Raw genomic sequence first — 21,921 nt, forward strand, 5'->3', positions numbered from 1 at the left:
ACATGGAGCACACCTATCCACATCTCCTGTCCATGGGGCACACATATCCACATCTCCTGTCCATGAAGGACACATATCCACATCTGATGTCCATGGGGCACTCTTCTCTTCAGCTCCAACAGCTGCTTTTGACACACTTACACCATGAAACAGAAAAGAATGAGGTGACAACCCCATGGCTGTCCTGCAGCTGCACATTCTGGAGCCATGTGTGTGATAACCCTCCAGGTTCTGCAGCCACCAGAGTCCAGCATCTGCCATGGAGGGAGGGCAGCAGTGGTCCAGCAGCAGGTCCTCCTCCGGGTGTCACCAGTGCTGGGTGTGGCTGACTCCTCAGCAGAGTGCAGCACTGAGCAGGCAGATGGCAGCACGCTCCCCCTCGCTGACTGACACCACTCGGCTACTTTCCATGCACCGTGCGCTCAGCAGACATTGCTGACTGAATAGTCTCGTCCTGGGAGCCGGGATCAGCGCTCACAGCGGAGCAGAGAGCGGACTGCTAATGGGAAGGAGCAGCGCCCGGAGCCCACGAGCAGCGGAGGCACAAAGCCTGGGGTTCCCTCCAGAGTTGGGTAAGTTACTGTCCATGTGCAGCAGTGACAGCTGTGGAGCCGAACTTCTGCCAGGAGGGAGCGGACACCTGCCCTGTCCCACCCAGGCTGGGCTGCTACACAGCGGTCCTTATCATATACATGTGGCTACTTCTCACTCAGGCTGGGCTAGTGTACAGCAGTGCTTATACATGTGGCTAATTCCCCTCCTGTATGGGCTAGTATACAGCAGTGCTTATACATGTGGCTAATTCCCCTCCTGTATGGGCTAGTATACAGCAGTCCTTATCTTATACATGTGGCTAATTCCCCTCTTGTATGGGCTAGTATACAGCAGTCCTTATCTTATACATGTGGCTAATTCCCCTCCTGTATGGGCTAGTACACAGCAGTCCTTATCTTATACATGTGGCTAATTCCTCTCCTGCATGGGCTAGTATACAGCAGTCCTTATCTTATACATGTGGCTTAAGGTACCTTCACACGAAGCGACGCTGCAGCGATAGCGACAACTATGTCGATCGCTGCAGCGTCGCTGTTTGGTCGCTGGAGAGCTGTCACACAGACCGCTCTCCAGCGATCAACTATGCCGAGGTCCCCTGGTAACCAGGGTAAACATCGGGTAACTAAGCGCAGGGCCGCGCTTAGTAACCCGATGTTTACCCTGGTTACCAGCGTAAAATGTAAAAAAAACAAACAGCACATACTTACATTCACGTCCCCCTGCGTCCACTTCCTGACTGACTGAGCGCCGTACAGTGAGAGCAGAGCGGTGACGTCACCGCTGTGCTGCTTTCACTTTCACTTTGCGGCGCTGAGTCAGAGGAGGAAGCAGACTGCAGGGGACGCAATGTGAGTATGTGCTGTTTGTTTTTTTTACATTTTACGCTAGTAACCAGGGTAAACATCGGGTAACTAAGCGCGGCCCTGCGCTTAGTAACCCGATGTTTACCCTGGTTACCAGTGTAAAATATCGCTGGTATCGTTGCTTTTGCTTTCAAACACAACGATACACAGCGATCGGACGACCAAATAAAGTTCTGGACTTTATTCAGCGACCAGCGACATCACAGCAGGATCCTGATCGCTGCTGCGTGTCAAACGAAACGATATCGCTAGCGAGGACGCTGCAACGTCACGGATTGCTAGCGATATCGTTATAATGTCGTTTCGTGTGAAGGTACCTTTATACATGTGGCTAATTCCTCTCCTGCATGGGCTAGTATACAGCAGTGCTTATACATGTGGCTAATTCCCCTCCTGTATGGGCTAGTATACAGCCGTGCTTATACATGTGGCTAATTCCCCTCCTGTATGGGCTAGTATACAGCAGTCCTTATCTTATACATGTGGCTAATTCCCCTCCTGTATGGGCTAGTATACAGCAGTCCTTATCTTATACATGTGGCTAATTCCCCTCTTGTATGGGATAGTATACAGCAGTCCTTATCTTATACATGTGGCTAATTCCCCTCCTGTATGGGCTAGTATACAGCAGTCCTTATACATGTGGCTAATTCCCCTTCTGTACGGGCTAGTACACAGCAGTCCTTATCTTATACATGTGGCTAATTCCCCTCCTGTATTGGCTAGTATACAGCAGTGCTTATACATGTGGCTAATTCCCCTCCTGTATGGGCTAGTATACAGCAGTCCTTATCTTATACATGTGGCTAATTCTCCTCTTGTATGGGCTATTATACAGCAGTCCTTATCTTATACATGTGGCTAATTCCCCTCCTGTATGGGCTAGTATACAGCAGTCCTTATCTTATACATGTGACTAATTCCCCTCTTGTATGGGATAGTATACAGCAGTCCTTATCTTATACATGTGGCTAATTCCCCTCCTGTATGGGCTAGTATACAGCAGTCCTTATACATGTGGCTAATTCCCCTTCTGTACGGGCTAGTACACAGCAGTCCTTATCTTATACATGTGGCTAATTCCTCTCCTGCATGGGCTAGTACACAGCAGTCCTTATCTTATACATGTGGCTAATTCCCCTCCTGTATGGGCTAGTATACAGCAGTCCTTATCTTATACATGTGGCTAATTCCCCTCCTGTATGGGCTAGTATACAGCAGTCCTTATCCTGTACGTGTGGCTAATTCCCCTCCTGTGTGGGCTAGTATACAGCAGTCCTTATCTTATACATGTGGCTAATTCCCCTCCAGCCTGGGTAAGTATACAGCAGTCATTATACATGTGGCTAATTCCCGTTCTGCATGGGCTAGTATACAGCAGTCCTTATATTATACATGCGGCTAATTCCTCTCCTGCATGGTCTAGTATACAGCAGTCCTTGTACATGTGACTAATTCCCCTCCTGCATTGGCTAGTATACAGCAGTGCTTATATTATACATGTGGCTAATTCCCCTCCTGTACGGGCTAGTATACAGCAGTCCTTATACATATGGCTAATTCATCTCCTGCATGGGCTAGTATACAGCAGTGCTTTCTGTATCTTATGCATGAGCTCCATCTCTAGCCTGGGCTATTATGTGTCTAATTAATCCTTATCTTATACAGACCCTTATGTGGCTCACACCCCTCTTTTTTGGGCTAGCATAAGGCAGTCCTTATACAATGTTGTATTATATAGACCGTCATGTGGCTCTTTCCGCTCCAGCCTTGGCTATTATGTAGCAGTTCTTGTCTTATACAGACCCTCATGTGGCTCTTTCCCCTCCAGTTTGGGCTAGTACATAGCAGTCCTTATACAACATTGTATTATATTGACCCTTATGTGGCTCTTTCACCTCTTGCCTTGGATAATATATAGCTGTCTTTATCTTATATTGACCCTTATGTGGCTCTTTCCCCTCCATATTGTGCAATGACCAGCACCATATTGCTTCTTTCATTTCGAGTTGCAGAGCATTGCTCACTAATTTATTATAATTTTTTTTTTACAGTGATATACAGCAATTACTAATTGTATTAATTGTAGGGTCAGATGATGATACCAATGACTTTTATATTTTATATGTAACATAAATGATAACAGGGATGCAAACCAGCATACATGGGGTTAGGCTGGCTCCACGAGTGGCAGATTTGGGGTTAAATATCTATATTGATAAGCATAGTGAGCAGTGACTGTACACAGATTTTATGGGGTCACGATTGGCGTTGCTCCAGGCTCTGGTACTTACAGTGACACCAGTCATCAGAAGCATGATATTACTCATGGCTCCACTGTGACATCATCTGTAACACCTCTCATCATTTTCGGTGACTCGGGAGCGTTTGTGTCCCTGACACTGATCATAAAGCTCGGGGCTATAGGGCAGACGGCAGTGACTGCTTGTATTACACGGCCTTTGTTCTTACAGACAGTAATATCTCAGCACTAAGATCACTTAAAGGGAACCTGTCACCCCCAAAATCGAAGGTGAGCTAAGCCCACCAGCGTCAGGGGCTTATCTACAACATTCTGTAATGCTGTAGATAAGCCCCCGATATAACCTGAAAGATGAGAAAAAGAGGTTAGATTATACTCACCCAGGGGCGGTCCCAGTCCGATCCGATGAGCGTCGCGGTCCGGTCCGGGGCATCCCATCTTTTTGCGATGACGTCCTCTTCTTGTCTTCACTCTGCGGCTCTGGCTCTGGTGTACTTTGTCTGCCAAGTTGAGGGCAGAGCAAAGTACTGCAGTGCGCAGGCGCCGGGAAAGGTCAGAGAGGCCCAGCACTTGCGCACTGCAGTACTTTGCCCTCAACAGAGCAGACAAAGTACGCCTGCGCCGGAGCCGCAACATGAATACAAGAAGAGGACGTCATCGTAAGAAGATGGGAGGCCCCGGACCGGACAGCGACATCCATCAGACCAGAGCCGGACCGGGACCTCCCCTGGGTGAGTATAATCTAAACTCTCCTTTCAGGATACATCGGGGGCTTATCTACAGCATTACAGAATTCTGTAGATAAGCCCCTGATGCCGGTGGGCTTAGCTCATCTTCGATTTTGGGGGTGACAGGTTCCCTTTAAAGTTTGTATTTGCTGAGAATTCATCATCTTCCCCTTGGTTTAGTGGCCACACGAGTCACCGCCGGAGATAATATGTCCCCTTCATACGGTGCTGGAGCTGTATGCCAAATTACTGAGCTTTCTGGACAGGAATTGTATTCTGTATTCGAGAAGACTCTTGAAAAATGGTCCCTAAAATAAATGTGTCAAATTTGTATTAAAGATGTACTAACATATTTGCTTGATAGATAATGGATGAAAATGTGCTTATTTGTTGTATTTGCCATTGTTAGGATTCTATTACAGACCATCCGGATGCATTGTAAAGTACAGTCCTTACACCGTGCCTCATACAGTATGTGTGTATATAGGTCTATGTGTCCTCATAGCCCCTAATTACATCCGTCCTGGAGACTCCTCATACAAAGCAAGCTTACAGGAGATCTGGAACTCTTAGCATCACTTATGATCCAGTGTCATAGTGTTCAGAGCGTAGTATGAGAAGTGGGGCATTTTTACACTTAGCTGGTATAGAGAACCCGATCAATCTCCCCCAGACTGCATACCTTATACAGTGTGGAAAATAAGTAATTGATACTGACGATTTTGCTAATTTTCTCACCTACAAAGTATGGAGAGATCTGTAATTTTTATCATAGGTACACTTTAACTGTGAGAGACAAAATCTAAAAAAAAAATGCAGAAAATCACATTGTATGATTTTACAGAATTAGTTTTCAATTTATTGAAAAAAAAAATTAGTATTTGAATCAATAAAAAAACAGAACTTAATATTTGGTACATAAGTTTCCTGTAGTTCTTGACCAAGTTTGCACACACTGCAGCAGGGATTTTGGCACACTCATCCATGCAGATCTTCTTTAGATTTCAGGGATGTCTCTGGGCAACATTAAGTTTCAGCTCCCTCCAAAGATTTTCTATTGGTTTCACGTCTGGAGACTGGCTATGCCACACCAGAACTTTGAAATGCTTCTTACAGAGCCATTCCTTAGTTGCCCTGGCTGTGTGTGTCCGGTCATTGTCATGGTGGAAGACCCAGCCACTACCCATCTTCAAAGCTTTTACTAAGAGAAGGATATTGTTGGCCAAAATCTCGCAATACATGACCCCATCCATCCTCCTTTCAATACGATGCAGTCGTCTTGTTCCCTTTACAGACGAGCACCCCCAAAGTATAATGTTTCCCCCACCATGCTTTACGTTCGAGATGGTGTTCTTGGGTTTGTACTCATCCTTCTTATTCCTTCAAACATGGCAAGTGGAATTGATACCTAAAAGTTTTATTTTGATCTCATCTGTCCTCATGACCTTATTTCATGCCTCCTCTGGATCATCCAGATGGTCATTGGTGTACTTCAATTGTGCCTGAACATGGGCTGGTGTGACCCGGGGGACCTTGCATGCCCAGCAGGATATTTATCCATGACGGTGTAGTGTGCTACGAACGGTAATGTTTGAGACTGTGGTTCTAGCTCTCTTCAGGTCATTGACCAGGTCCTCCCATGTAGCTATGGGATGATTCCTGACTTTTCTCAGAATCGTCCCCACGAGACAAGATCTTGCATGGAGCCCCCAGACCGAGGAAGATTGGCAGTCATCTTGTGTTTCTTCCATTTTCTAGTAATTGTGCCAACAGTTGTTGCCTTCTCACCAAGCTGCTTGCCAACTGTCCTTTAGCCCATCCCAGCCTTGTGCAGGTCTTCAATTATGTCCCTGGTGTCCTTAGACAGCTCTTTGGTCTTGGAGAGGTTGGAGTGTGATTGATTGTGTGGACAGATCTTTTATATACAGGTAACGAGTTCAAACAGGTGCAATTAATACAGGTAATGAGTACAGAGTAGGAAGGCTTCTTAAAGAAAATCAAAAAGGTTTCTGAGAGACAGAATTCTTGCTGGTTAGTAGGTGATCAAATACTTATTTCATACAATAAAATAAAATTTAATTATTTAAAAATCACACAATGTGATTTACTGGTTTTTATTTTTAGATTCTGTCTCTCGCAGATGAGGTGTACCTATGATTACAGACCTCTCCATTCTTTGTAGGTTGGAAAATTTGCAAAATCAGCAGTGTATCAAATACATATTTTCCCCAGTTTATTTGCTGACTTGTTAGGCTTCGGCACATATGACTCTTTCTGCATTTGCATCTTGTGCATCTATTACAGGTGACGTACTGACCGGACAGGGAGGATCAGCATATCTCCATGTGTTTTGCTGCTGATTGCTGTCCCTTCACATGTTTGCCTTATATTGGGTTTGCTTTGGGGTTTGCCCCGCTGTAGCACCAGGTGAATGTTAATAACCTGTTTGAAGAGAGCTGATGTTTGCTTTGCTTTAGATTATGTGCCTTATGGATGATGAGACTTTAATGTGTCCTTTCTGTTTGAAGAGAAGTCCACAAGATGTTATCACAGCTGAGAAAATGTGGGAGAAGCTTATGGTGTTTATTCAGCTTATTATTCCATTCCAGGCAGTAGAAAGCCTGCTCTGACTACAAGTGGGATAGGTCTGCTGTGAGTACCTGCTCACTTAAAGACGTCTATTATTTGCTTACTATGAGCTGACGTGGTGGAATGCAGGGGCAGGGGGCATCGCCTTCACATTTTACATTTTGGCTGGTTCTCCATCCCGCAGGTTAAGTTACTGTTCACATGACACAACTCTTCAATGTTTCCTACCTTGAAATATCCTTTTGCATTGGTTGAAGGGTGTAATGACTTCACCTTCTTCTATTACAGGTTGGACGGCCGGGATTTAAATATAGAAATAAATACCATCCTACCACCATGGCATCTGTGGCACTCAAGGTTATACTAGGGCTAGCTGTATACATCGGATGTACCACGGGATCGTCACAGCCGCAGGCAAGGGTCTCGCTGACATTCGAAGGTAAGAAATATACCCTTTATCTTCTGGGCGTAATAGCAGCAGTCATTATCTGGCATGGTTTATGCACATGTCAGTGTTGGAGAGGAATCTGTGAAGAATGAGATATGGAGCTGAGAGCTATATATTTCTATATAAACCAGTCTGAGGGTAAAAGTGCAGAGCGGCATGCCAGCACCACAGGCTTAGTCATTGTACTGTCTGGGCCTGATTGATTCATCTGCTACTGCATGCTGGACTGCAGTCAAGGTTAGATCTGGCGGTATACTTTACATACTATGGAAGGCATATGAGAACCTAGTGCAGACTTGGCAGCGCTTTGTCTTATTAAAACCAAATTTTTTTTTCCTGAATGATCCAAAATTCCTTACAGAATGAATACATAATGGAAATAGCATGATGTGTAAGCCTGAGGAATAGCCATCTTGTAAATACGGAATGGAAAATACTATATATTCCTGCTTGTGTCTGAAAACACCTACTAAAATTCGAAAGGGGTTGTGCACTTTCCTAAAACGGGAGCCATGTGCAGAAATCTGAGTGTGGCGTCTGACGTCACAGTTTTCTGTTTGTTTGATGTCCTTGTGTTTTGTTGTTTTATGTATAAGAATACTTGGAGGTGTTTATTGGAGGATTAGGATTACTGTTTTGTCCATGTACTATTTTATATTTTGTGATTGATATTCGTTTCAATCAATACAATTTTTCTGTTGTAAATGAATTACCCAACGTGTGATGAATTATAGGGGCTTTCCAGCTCCGTATAAAACCTTTTGCCCTATGTGTCCTTGTGCATGTTTTCCTATTTCTCCAAAATCTGGCTTGACAAACATGCACTAATCCACACGTGATGAAGATTATTGGAAAAATTTATCAATCATCTAATAACTGAAAGATTTGCAGGCATAATCATTTTCAGTGGAAGTTTCTGCTAATGCTGCTGAGTCATCTCACCTTATGGCTTACTGTAAAATATCAATGTGTAATTTACCATTTATTGCTATGATATGTTCACATGAAACCAGTGAGGGACTGAAGCCAATATCAGAGAGACGGCCAAAAAGCAGAATTCATTGTACCTGTTTATTAGCAAATGGAGCCATGCACAGCAAGATAGGTGATTGATACATACAGTCGTGGCCGAAAGTGTTGGCTCCCTTGAAATTATTCCAAAAAAAGTATTTTTCCCAGAAAATTATTGCAATTACACATGTTTTGTTATACACATGTTTATTTCCTTTGTGTGTATTGGAACAACAACAACAACAACAAAAAATAATTAAGAAAGGCAAATTAGACATAATTTCACACAACACCCCCAAATGGGCCGGACAGCTTAATATTTGGATGCACACCCTTTGGAATAAATAACTGCAATTGATCGCTTCCTATAACCATCAAAGAGCTTCTTGCACTCAACTGGAATTTTGGATCACTCTTCTTTTGCAAACTGCTCCAGGTGTCTCATATTTGAAGGATACCTTCTCCTAACAGAAATTTTAAGATCTCTCCATAGGTGTTCAATGGGATTTAGATCCAGACTCATTTCTGGGTACTTTAGAACTCTCCAGAGCCTTGTTTCCATTCATTTCTGGGGGCTTCTTGAGGTATGTTTGGGGTTATTGTCTTGCTGGATGACCCATGATCTAGGGCGCAAACCCAGCTTTCTGACACTGGGCACTTCATTGTAATCCAAAATCCTTTTGTAATCTTCAGATTTCATGATGCTTTTCACACAGTCAAGGCACCCAGTGCCAGAGACAGCAAAACAACAACCCCATAACATCTTTGAACCTCCACCATATTTGACCTTAGTTACTTTGTTCTTTACTTTGTAGGCCTTATTCCATTTTTGGTAAATAGTTGAATGATGTGCTTTACCCAAAAGCTCTATCTTGGTCTCATCTTCTTTTCCGGAAGGATTTTTACTTACCGTACATATATTTTGGCAAACTGCAATCTAGATTTGTTATGTTGCTGTGTCAGCAGTGGGGTCCTCCTGGATCAACTGCCATAGTCTTTCATTTCATTGAAATATTGACGAAGAGTTCGTTCCAACACTAATGCACTCTGATCATGCAAGACGGCTTGAATTTCTTTGGAACTTGAATGGGGCTGCTTCTCCACCATCCAGACTATCCTGCATTGCAAACTTGTAATTAATTTTACTCTCTTATCCACGTCCAGGAAGATTAGCTACAGTGCCATGGGTTGTAAATTTCTTGATTATGTTGCGCACCATGGACAAATGATCATCAAGATCTCTGGAGATGGAATTGAAACCTTGAGATTGTTGCTGTTGTTCAAGAATTTTGATTCTCAAGTCCTCAGACAGTTCTCTTCTCTTTCTTTTCACCATTCCTAGTGTGGCACACACAGACACACAATGCAATTTTATCTGATTTCAGGTATGATTTTCATATTTTCCACACCTGTTACTTGCCACATATGGGTTTTATCACATTTTTTAAACAAAGTTGTTTACCCACAATTTTGTCCATCCCATTTTGGGGGTTTTGTGTGAAATGATGTCCAATTTGCTTTTTTTTTCCTCCATTTCTTTGTGTTGTTCCAATACACACAAAGGAAATACACATCTATATAGCAAAATATGTGTTATTGTAATATTTTTTTTTAGGAGAAATACGGTAGTTCTGAAAAAATTTCAAGGGTGCCAACACTTTCAGCCATGACTGTATATACATACTATCATAGTGCCCACCCTACAATGCCTAATAAGTAATTGTCATATAGGGCTATATATTTCATGAAAGCCCTCATGGGCAGCAGAACAGGTGACTGGTATATGTGACTATATATTTAAGATGCCTTCCATGTACAGAAGCGTTGTCATAGGACTATATATGTACCGTATATATAGGACCATATATTTAATGGTAGACCCCATGCACAGTAGCATATTTGTTTGCTATAAAACACATACTGTATGTTTTCTGTTGTAACCAGCCAAATCATATCTTTCCAATAATTCCAATGTCTTGGTTGCTCTTTGTGGCTGTGAATGAGAAGCTGGCATCGATTGTGTAACATTAGAGTTGTGTAGTATTGATAGATGGATATATCGGGTTTTACTATTGTAACATAGGAATTCACTGGTAATTTTGAATGACATAGAATATATTTTCTGTTTACTTTGCTGCAATTGTAATTTGATCAAATGATTGTAATTAAAGGGGTCATGTCAGAAAATGCCCCTCTGCTCTAGTTGTCCCTGTGGTCCTTACTTGCTAGGCTAAAGTGATGATGCCCATCGGTGACTGCTCTGGTCTTAACAGTCTCTTGCTGTACACCTGTGGTGCCAATGATTGATTGCAGCGGTCATGTGTAAGGACAGCATGTAATGGCTGCAGCCACGTAAACAAAGACTTGTGGGGAGAACCCGAGCAGTAGATTTGGATCAGCGGGGGACACAGCAGGTGAGTATAGTTTATCCCTTATGTTATTCTTTTACATTGCCGGCCAAATCACTTTGTTATTGCTCCATTTCGTGAATGTTCTAAATGGCTTGTATCTTCTCTGCCAGTTAAACTTATTGATTTCTGCTACCTATATTTTCCATTCATCCTATTCCTACCACGCAGCTTCAGAGCTTCTATAAAATTGTGTTTTAAAATTGAGTGTGTTTTGCATGAAAATAAGCTTCGTGGCGTCCCTCTTGTGTGAAATCTGCTACCAAAGGAGGTGAGGTGAGAATAGTAACACTGATTATTAGCGGGATTCATTCTTTCTCTTACTTACAGCTTTCTGCATGCTAAATTTGGAACATAAATTGCTATGTTCCAAAGCAATTAGGTTATGAAAAAGAACATAATTGGGGAAAAATCAGCTTATATTTGCTCCTTCATCATCATCCTGAATCACTGTCCCAGAAGCTACTGCCTTTGTCATGTGGACTTTTCTCTTGGTCTTTAATGCCCATCATATGGATAAAATCTGGGCAGATAGGGGCCTGTTGGTCCCTTCTGGCCCATTGGCGGTCTCTGTCCTACCCACGTACAGCCAAATGGAATGAAATCCAATGCTGCAGCAGTGCTATGGCGGTTCTATGGCACAGAGTGCACCTGATCTGTGTAGACTGGTAGAGACGTAGGTCAGGTGCACATGCTACACTACTCCGACTGTAGGCGCTCCGCACAGTGGGTGCTCCTATCTACTGGTGCCAGTGTGGGTGCTTGACAGCTTCTCCCTGTCGCGACACCTGAGCAGCACACCAAGAACATGCTTGGTCTTGGTATGAGTCTGTGCAACCTGTTAATAAAGGTCCGTCCATGTTGATCACCCTTGTGAACATGTTAATTTCTCATTGAGTGGCCCAAATATTTTTTCACCCAGCCCATACACTGGGCTCAGACCAGGGGAGCAAGCCAGGAGAAGTAGGAAGGTATACTATATTTTTTAAAGTGGGTTCCTGGCCTCAACAATTCCAATGCTGTCCCTCCACAGCTGCTCCTTTCTCTGTTGATTATTTGCAGCTTTAAAATCATGACCACAGCGCGCGTCGGCTCTGCAACCAATCACTGAGCTCAGTGGCAGTGCCGCTGTAGAAAGCATCGGTGGCCACTGCTACTCTATTATTTTAACCCAGGCCAGACAATTTAAGGCCAAAAACCTATAAACGGAAAACACTTATGCTGCAGTCTGGGGTCATTTAGAAGAGGTTGTGCAGCAGTGGACAACCCCTTTAAAAGGGTTTTCTGTGAATATTTGTTTTTTTGTCCATTGGATTGTGCTGCATGAAAATAACATACACGTTCCTGCTGTTTCCAGTGTCTGTTTATTGGCTGCAGCAGAAATGTAGCATCTACGACTAGTAGTTCGACCTATTGGTTTCTCAGTCTGCGACAGTCCCAGTTTCCCATTTGACTATGTATAAGTACAAAACCTTCTTGGGAAATATTTAGATAATCCAAATCAACTAAAACATGTTTTGTATTTTTTTTGCTGACAATTCTTATTGAATAGTCAAGAGACCAGTGTTTATTACGACGTACCCTTGAAATGCAATGATTTATTCGCCACTTATTTCATTTTCCGACTTTCTTAGCACTGGTACTTTCAGGTGCTTATTAAACCATATCGGGATGGGCAATTCATTTTCTCAAGAGGATGGGACTGAGTAGAGGATAGGACGGACAACAGGATGGGATTGAGGACAGGATGGGATTGAGGACAGAATGGGACTGAGTAGAGGATGGGACTGAGTAGAGGATGGGACTGAGTAGAGGATGGGACTGAGTAGAGGATGGGACTGAGTAGAGGATTGGACGGATGACAGGATGGGACTAAGGACAGGATGGGATTGAGGACATAATGGGACTGAGTAGAGGATGGGACTGAGTAGAGGAGTGGCCGAGGACAGGTTGGGACTGAGGACAGGAAGGGACTGAGGACAGAATGAGACTGAGTAGAGGATGGGACTGAGTAGAGGATGGGACTGAGTAGAGGATGGTTCTGAATAGAGGATGGTTCTGAGTAGAGGGTGGGACTGAGGACAGGATGGGACTGAGTAGAGGATAGGATGGAGAACAGGATGGGACTGAGTAGAGGATGGGACTGAGGACAGGATGGGACTGAGGACAGGATGGGTCTGTGGACAGGATAGCACTGAGTAGAGGATAGGACTGAGGACAGGATGTAGAGACATTGTAGTTTTTTTTAGATATTATTGCACATGTACTATAACGAACAAACTAAAAATATAAAGTAAATAGAAGTGGTAAAATGTATAAATATAAGTCAATTCTGCATTTTAAAATGAGTAATATCTAATGACGTACTATATATACAATGCTGTGGATGCACAATATAACTATTAGGGAACACAAGTATCAGAGCTTTGTGTCCCAAACAAGTGGAACTTGAGATCCTAGTGGTAAATTGGATTATGGCTTTGAACAATTCTTGGGCTTTAGCACCATTAGAGACCATTGAAAAGGAAATCCAGGATACTGCTTTTCTGAATAAGAGAAAAGAACATGCTTTTAATCGGGAATTTGCTTTAATGTCAGCATGATAGGTCTAATTATAATTCAATATGACATCGGGAAGTGCCGATTTTGTAAGAATAGGCCTTGAATATTTCTTAAATCATTTCGATCCTTTCGGTTCAAGGTCTATTGGCACCAGAATGTGACATTTCTAATAGGAGTCAGCTGCCCCATAAGTGTTGTGTGTGTTCTGTCGCTGCAGTGAAGGAGAGATGGGGGAAAGGTCAGCCATATCTGGTACTGCTATTATGCAGAGTAAGTTGGCCATTACTAATTCAGGCAGGAACTGTCTTCCTTTCTTCTTGTTTCCAGGCTTTTTGTGATCAGAGTTATCTCGGGGTCTATTCATCATTGTCATCTATGCATAAAAGTGGTGCTTTGGTTTCAGTTAAAGAATCAGAGCGACATTTTCTTGGTTAATTGCCTGAACTATACGTTTCAAGTGCACTTTTCAGTAGGTTGCTGCATATTATCCCCTTATCCTGCTGTTCTGGAAATCTCTATTTAAAGAATCCTTCACTAAAGAAAATGTCAGTTCCCGCTGTAAGTTTAATGTAAAGTAGTCTGAGTGATCGCTAACTATTCTCACCATGCTGTGTGGTAAATTACACAATCTTGTATTTATCTGATGAAAACGAATGTATTCCGAATGTTATTTGCCACATGCAGTTGTGGGGGAGGTGTGCGGAATAATTGGGCTTATAATCGTCGTGTCTTGGGTTTGTACCCATGGTACATTTTGAATTAACTGAGAATTCTGCATTTAATTACATTAATTTGCCCAAGTCTTGTTGATCTTTCCCACATAAGTATAATTAAAGGAATTAGAACCTGCATATTTTCACATTGAAAAATTTGATTACATTTTTCTCAGCCCAGGGAGAATACACTTGACCTGTGGCCTTTCCTAAGCCTGGGTGTGTGAGCAGTGTGTGGAATCAGCAACTGGATGGGTGTCCTGGCCCACATGCCTCTAAGTAGTATTTGCTTTCTGTATTAAATGTGTCATGGATTTGGATGAGTGCCATAACATCCTGAATGTATGCCTGTCTGCGAGCCATAATGTTGTTATGTCACATTCACTTCATATCAAAACCTATAAGAGATTACCTCTGAAGATACATTAGTAGTAGGAGGAAAAGGTGCACAGCATGGTAATGGGCTTGAATTAAGGAGTCGATGCGGCTTCTAATCGTTGGCATTATACTGAATGAGAAACAGAGAAAGATAAAAGAAGGCAAGGCAGATTATCGGGAGGGCACCTAGAGCATCCACCATCTTGGATAACATAAGCATCCACCATTGACCCTCCTTCATAGCCACTCATCCATCCTCATTGGCAAAAATCGAGCTAGAAAGGACTTCACGCATGTGTGTGGGTCTATTTTTTGACAGCTCACCACACTTACTGTTCATTCCTTTTTCTTTGTGGTACATGGATCAAATATGTGAGTATGCAAGGAATCCAAATTATTAATGTCAATCCAGCACATAGCCCACATGAATTAAGAATTTACAATTTTATTGTGTATATCGATAAAACATCATGTTCATGCAAATGGTCAACATGTTTGAAACGACACTTATTCATGACTTCTAATTTTTTTGAATAAATACAAAGCAGCAGCTGACAGCTCTTCCAAGATAGGAATGCACGTTCAGAGTCCAATGAACCCCATTGGAAAATACATACCAAAAATGAAAGGGAACAGCATCCAGTCCAGTTGAAAAAAATAAAAGTTGATCTTTATTTTGCCATATTGCAACGTTTCGACCATTAAGGTCTTTGTCAAGCATACAACAACATGACACATCGCAGCCTCATATTGTGATATTATTTTTGTACCTAGATGTGCTATGTGTCACTACTATTATATATATATATATATATATATATATATATATATATATATATATATATATATATATATAATGATAATGTAAAATGATTGAACCTTTTTAATCGTGTTATATGTATTATGTTAGTGGTTGGAACCTTGTTGGTGATTGGAGCACACATGTCTCCACGATATATAAGGCTGCCATGTTTCATATTGTTGTATGCTTGACAAAAACCTTAGTGGTCAAAATGTTGCAGTATGGCAAAATAAAGATCAACTTTATTTTTTTTCACCTGGACTGGATGCTGTTGCTTTTCATTTTTTCTAATTTTGTTAAGTCAGTGAGTCACTATCTCCATACGTTTCATAATTCAATACTGACCTGGAGAATCATATTGGCAGGTCAGTTTTAGCATTTAGTGAGCATAGTAAATAAAAAGCCCAAAAAAACAATTGTGGAATTGCTCTTTTTTTGCAATTTTACAGCACTTGTAATGTTTTTCCTGTTTTCCAGTACACTATATGGTAAAATCAAATCAATGGTGTCATTCAAAATTGTAACTCGTCCCACAAAAAAACAAGCTCTCAAATGACCATATTGATGGAAAAATAAAAAAATTATGGCTCTGTGAAGAAGGGGAGTAAAAATCTAAAATGAAATGCGGAAATTCGCCCGGGGGTGGAGAAGTTAACAGATAGCACTTGTACCTATAATAGTTAATGAGGCGTTCACAAGTCCACATGTTGGATCAGAATCGTGAATACAAGTCTGTGGGTCCATGATGCCATCTGAGAGTGGTCCGATATTCACAGACTGATAAGAGAGGGTTTTTTGCAATGAAGAAAAATTGAAGAAAATCAGACCAAATGGTGATGAAACTTGCATGAAAAGCTTGACATTAGGTATTCATGATGCCTGTGAGTTTCGCTTAAATTGACCAATAACCTTAGTTACTAATATCTAATTACTACCCGCCCTGTCGTGGCCCCTGCCCCAATAATTACACATAAAACATTCGTTTGGATAAATTTGGCCACAGCAGCCATCTTTTATTAACATTTAAACATAACAGTTTGTTAACATTGAAACCCCAGGGAAGGCGGTCCTCGAAGCCCCAAGAGCCAACCAACTCGTATCAAATCTTTCCAATTTGGCCTCCAGGTCGTGTCCCTGCCCCCAGCCGCTAGGCACCAGCTCAGAGACGCTTAAAGACTCGCCCGGCCAATATCCGCCAAAATCCCACGTCCCCAGTCCTCTCGACTGTATTACCCTTAATTCTCTAAGCCACACCAGGGGGAGTCCAGGATCTCACACATCCCCCCCCCCTCCAAGCCGCCATTTCTTAGCACCACCAACTTCGAGGACCTCTTTCCCCCCCCCCGCCTTGCTGCCGCGACGAAAACATAACTAATACACTTTTAGCGCCACAAATCTGACCCTCGCTACTTCCACTGAAATAACCTTATAATTCTTAAACTGTGAACCAAACCAGCAAGTACCCTATTTAAAAAAGGGGAGGGTGGGTGGGAGCTTGCTATCTAATCAGAGGGGCACCAAAATGGTTGCTCCTCTAAGATGGGTGCCCCCTCTTATAGTCAATCCCCCTTTGTCGCCCCCACCTTCTTGCTTACCTTGCCCTCAGCCAATCCGTAATCCCCAATTCAAATAATTCCCTCAGCTCACTCCATACTATGGCCCCCACCTTTCCGCTCACCCCCTATAGGCCCATTCAACCCTGTCATGTCGTCCTCCCTCAAAGGCCTGCGGCCTAGTCCGTCCTCACTTGACATTAGGTATTCATGATGCCTGTGAGTTTCACTTAAATTGACCAATAACCTTAGTTACTAATATCTAATTACTACCCGCCCTGTCGTGGCCCCTGCCCCAATAATTACACATAAAACATTCGTTTGGATAAATTTGGCCACAGCAGCCATCTTTTATTAACATTTAAACATAACAGTTTGTTAACATTGAAACCCCAGGGAAGGCGGTCCTCGAAGCCCCAAGAGCCAACCAACTCGTATCAAATCTTTCCAATTTGGCCTCCAGGTCGTGTCCCTGCCCCCAGCCGCTAGGCACCAGCTCAGAGACGCTTAAAGACTCGCCCGGCCAATATCCGCCAAAATCCCACGTCCCCAGTCCTCTCGACTGTATTACCCTTAATTCTCTAAGCCACACCAGGGGGAGTCCAGGATCTCACACATCCCCCCCCCCTCCAAGCCGCCATTTCTTAGCACCACCAACTTCGAGGACCTCTTCCCCCCCCCCCGCCACCAACACCAATGTCCTGACACCTCAGACATTTGTGTCCCGCCACACCGACAGCCCTTTTTCAATACCCTCCTGCACCGCAAGACACCATAGGTCCAAACCGATAGCATTCAAGTGCACTCCATCTTTTCTCCAATATTCGCCCGTCCCTGACTCCAGATCCAAATGACGAATCACAAGAGCCCCATTCCGTACCATGAAACGTGAAATTGCTCTATTCACCTTTATCCTGGCCCTGTTAATACCCTGCACTGACCGAGCTCCGAACCAAACTTTCCTAGGAACAATATCCGACCAGATTATTAATAAACGCGGGAACATGGCCCACAATCTTAAAACATCAAATTTGATGTCGTTGATCAGTTCTCTACAAGGGCGTTTACCGAGATCGTTGCCCCCCAAATGAATTACCAATAAATCCGGCACCCTGTCCAAACGCACAAACTTATGAAATTCCGGCAAGAGCTGCTTCCAATACATTCCCCGCTTTCCAATCCAACGTATGGTCGCTGATGACTTCTCCACTCCGAGCTGTCTCCCTTGAGGGCGAACATCTGCTCGCACCGCTGCCCAAAACACAAACGAGTGGCCCACAATCCATGCCAGTAACGGCCTTCTTTCTGCAAAGAAAATAACAAACCAAAACATAGTAATCGTAAAGCACAACCCTAATAAATCTTTATCCAACTCTAAAAATCCCCCTTTAGACCAAGGACGGACGAATATAAGACTTGAACCTCACGGATTCCCAACGGCCGATCCTCCGCACCACATCCTCTCTCAAACCTCTTCTTGCTGCTTCCGTAGCTGCCCCTATCCTAAATGAGTGACCCGAAAACTTCTCTGCTGAAATACGTCCTTGCATCAAACAGCGCTTAAATATAGTGACAAACTGATACCGAGATAAAAACGATCCATCTTCATGCAACAACAGTGGCTCATCAACCCAAACCTTCCCCTCTGAAAATTCCCGAAAACATAATACCGGGCACAATGGGGAACCCGGTACTTCAAATAGCTCAATTTTACACCCTTTTCCAGCCAAATCAGTTTTTGATTGACGCAGCCAAATAACCAACTTATCCCCGTGTAAGACTACATCGTGACCTTGCAGCCCCCCTTTTTTATTCTTAGCTGGGCTGACCAACTCACCCAAACGAAACGCCCCAAAGAATGCCAAAGCAAGTGCCAACTTAAACAAAACCACCTCCGGCTGATTAGCGCATACCCTTGGTAATTGTTCGCCTAACTGCAATAAAATCTCGTAGGATACAGGGCGTCGACCATCTAAGGATTTCCAACCTTTACGCCAACCCTTCATCACCTGTAGGACCATAAATGATTTAGTTACGTCATGAAGCCCCCTGAATCTAAATCCAAATGCTAAACCAGCCAAAAATTGATTAACTTTTGATACTGACCAACCGCAATCCCATTTTTGACCTAAAAGCAACAGCAATTTCTCGTCGTCATGCATATCTGGTCCCAGTGACAAACCCCAATCCACCCAAGTATCCCAGGCCTTAACATAGTGCGACCAAGTTCCCGGCGCCAACGACCTAGACAGTAACTCTCCTACTGCCCCAACGGAATCTTCCATAGTTCCTCCGGGCAGAAAACCCGCACGAGATCCACTTGAGACATGCCATCGGGAACCCGATCCCACTGTGAATAAAAAATAGAGTCACCAATCAATGATTCATTAGACGATCGAAATTCCGCAGTGACCCATAAATTAAACCTTAGACCCAGCCAAACCATATGTTGCAAAACTCTTAGCAACGCTGAATCTGCGGACGATAGTGAATTTAGCGCTCTCACAGCGCCTTCCGATTCACAACCGAAACAAATCTTCATATTACAGACCTCTGATCCCCATAAGGATAAAGCAACAGCAATTGGAAAAACCGCACACAGCAAACGATTTGCAGATAAACCGTTATCCTCCCATGAAGGCGGCCACCGACACGCTAGCCAATTCTCTCGAAAGACCAAACGAAAACCTTGCTCGTCCACCGGGCCGATCGTAAAACCCAAATCTTCCGCAGGCACTACAGGTGCAATCCACAGTGACTTCCCATTATATGAATCCAGAAAAAGCATCCATACTTTCAAATCATCCTTTAAGGCCTTTCGAAGCCTGATAAAATGAGAAGGAGACCAAACTCCTACAGTAGCCAAAGACATTCTGCGACAAAACGCCCTACCCATTGGCATGATACGGCATGCAAAATTCAACTTCCCCAACAATGATTGCACCACATGCAACGTCACCTTTTTTGACTCATACACTCTCCTCACGTCTAATCTCATGCTCACGAGTTTGTCCATAGGTAAGCGACACTCCATTGCCACCATATCTATCTCGATGCCTAAAAAACTCAAAGATGTCACCGGACCTACCGTCTTGTCAGCGGCTAACGGAACACCGAACCTGCTTGACACACTCTCCATAGAGTGGAGCAAAATTGAACAATCAGCGGAATGCGCTGGGCCCACAAACAGAAAATCATCCAGATAATGGATGCAAGATCGGAGCCCGGATACATCTTTTACTACCCACTCTAAGAACGTACTGAACAATTCAAAATATGCACACGATAGGGAACAACCCATCGGCAAACAACGATCCACGTAAAAAACCCCATTCCAAAAACACCCCAACAAATGTAGACTATTCGGATTAACTGGAAGCAAACGAAACGCGGCCTCAATATCGGTTTTTGCCAATAAAGCCCCCTGTCCACAACGTCTAACCCATTCCATAGCTGTGTCAAACGACGTGTAAAGAACCGAGCACAACTGTGGATCAATGCCGTCGTTCACTGACAAACCTTTTGGGAACGAAAGATGATGGATTAACCTAAATTTATTAACCTCCTTTTTAGGGACCACCCCCAAAGGAGAAACTCTCAGTTCCTCCATAGGGAGAGACTGAAAAGGGCCGGCCATTCTACCAAGTGACACCTCCTTATTCAATTTTTCCGTGACCACTTCGGGAAAATCATAGGCCGACTTCAAATTCTTTTTGGACCACTGCACCTTAACGTCCACAAAAGGTATGGAAAAACCAGTCTTAAAACCATCTCTCAAAGTGGACGCTGCCTTTGTATCAGGATATCTACTTAGGAACGGCTCCATCTCTGCCAGCCGCACTGGAGTCACCCCTTTTTTCAAATCCATCTGACCCCTTTTGCTTCCCTCCCCTGAAACATCTCGCTGCCCCATGATTTCCTCCGCATGAAGAACACTCGTGCTTAAACTTACACTTTGCCCCGAACCTGCATGTCCCCTCGTTAAAGGCAAAACACAGTCCCTTTTGCATAACCACCGAGTGCCCTGACTGTCCTGAACCCCCGGTGCCTCCAAGAAATGACTGCGAACCCTGATTCGGCCTGACCGGTGCTGTCACTCTCATCCACAAAGAAATATCCTTGTGATCCCACCTAATATTTTGACGCACGGCTTTACGTTGACGGAACTGCTCATCATATCTAATCCACCCTTGACCCCCATAGACCCTGTACGCCTCCCCAATGATATCTAAATAGCAAAACAAGGGGGCACAAGTTTCTGGCGATTTTTCCCCTATTACGCTAGCAAAAATCGCAAAAGCTTGTAACCAGTTAGAAAAGGTACGAGGGATTAATCTAAACCTTCTCCTCTCCTCGTCCTCTTTTTTGGAATCATCCCTACGGGCTTTATCTAAATTGAAACGCTCTAAAGGGAGCAGCGAAAATATTTCAACATACTCCCCTTTCCAAATTCTCTCTTTCACCTCCGGCTTCAAATGCGCACCTAAAGGCCCCTCAAAACACACGTATACTTCCCCCCTAGCCGAATCATCGACCCGGACCGACTCATCCTTATCTTTAGTCCCACCTTCTGTTATCGTCGAGCCTCCCTGCTGAACTACCTCGCAACTACCGACTGATGTTAACCCAGGTGCCAATGGGGCCCCTTGTGAAATACTGGATCCTGGCCCGCCCGATTCACCAACTCCTTCCGTCCCCAGGACCCCCCTCTCCCGAACATTCCCTAACCACGCTGATAACGGCGATGGTTCGATTTGCCTACCCCTTGTCTCCCACATTTGGAACAAATGTTTTAACCCTTGCATTAAAATACCCGCGCCAACACTAACCCCCCCTACAGAAACCTCACCTCTACTTAAATCAACACTAGGAGCTAGTGATGGCAATAAAGAAGTTAAAAAAGCACTCTCACCTGGCTGCCTGGGCGCTGTGATCCCAGCAGCCGCTGATCCCGGGTCCAGATGCGCTCCTACAGTCTGTGCTCCACCACGTCCGTGTGGGCTTGATGATCCACGAACATCCATAGGCCAGTCCTGAGATGTCGCTGC

At 43.7% G+C, this 21,921-nt stretch overlaps 1 protein-coding gene across 2 annotated transcripts in view; it reads left to right on the plus strand.

The window, feature by feature from the left end:
- The first annotated feature begins 338 nt into the window (after positions 1–338).
- SEMA3C (semaphorin 3C) overlaps positions 339–21,921 on the plus strand; it is a 213,539-nt gene continuing 191,956 nt past the window's right edge. Inside the window, exons 1-2 of one of the 2 annotated variants that reach the window (XM_077264680.1) lie at positions 339–572; positions 7,287–7,437. In XM_077264680.1, coding sequence (XP_077120795.1) covers positions 7,335–7,437 — 103 coding nt within the window. In that variant the 5' untranslated portion in view covers positions 339–572; positions 7,287–7,334. The remainder of the gene's footprint in view (positions 573–7,286; positions 7,438–21,921) is intronic. The other variant, XM_077264681.1, reaches the window with a different exon arrangement.

This window comes from Ranitomeya variabilis, chromosome 5 (assembly GCF_051348905.1).
Source record: "Ranitomeya variabilis isolate aRanVar5 chromosome 5, aRanVar5.hap1, whole genome shotgun sequence".
NCBI classification, from domain to species: Eukaryota; Metazoa; Chordata; class Amphibia; order Anura; family Dendrobatidae; genus Ranitomeya; species Ranitomeya variabilis.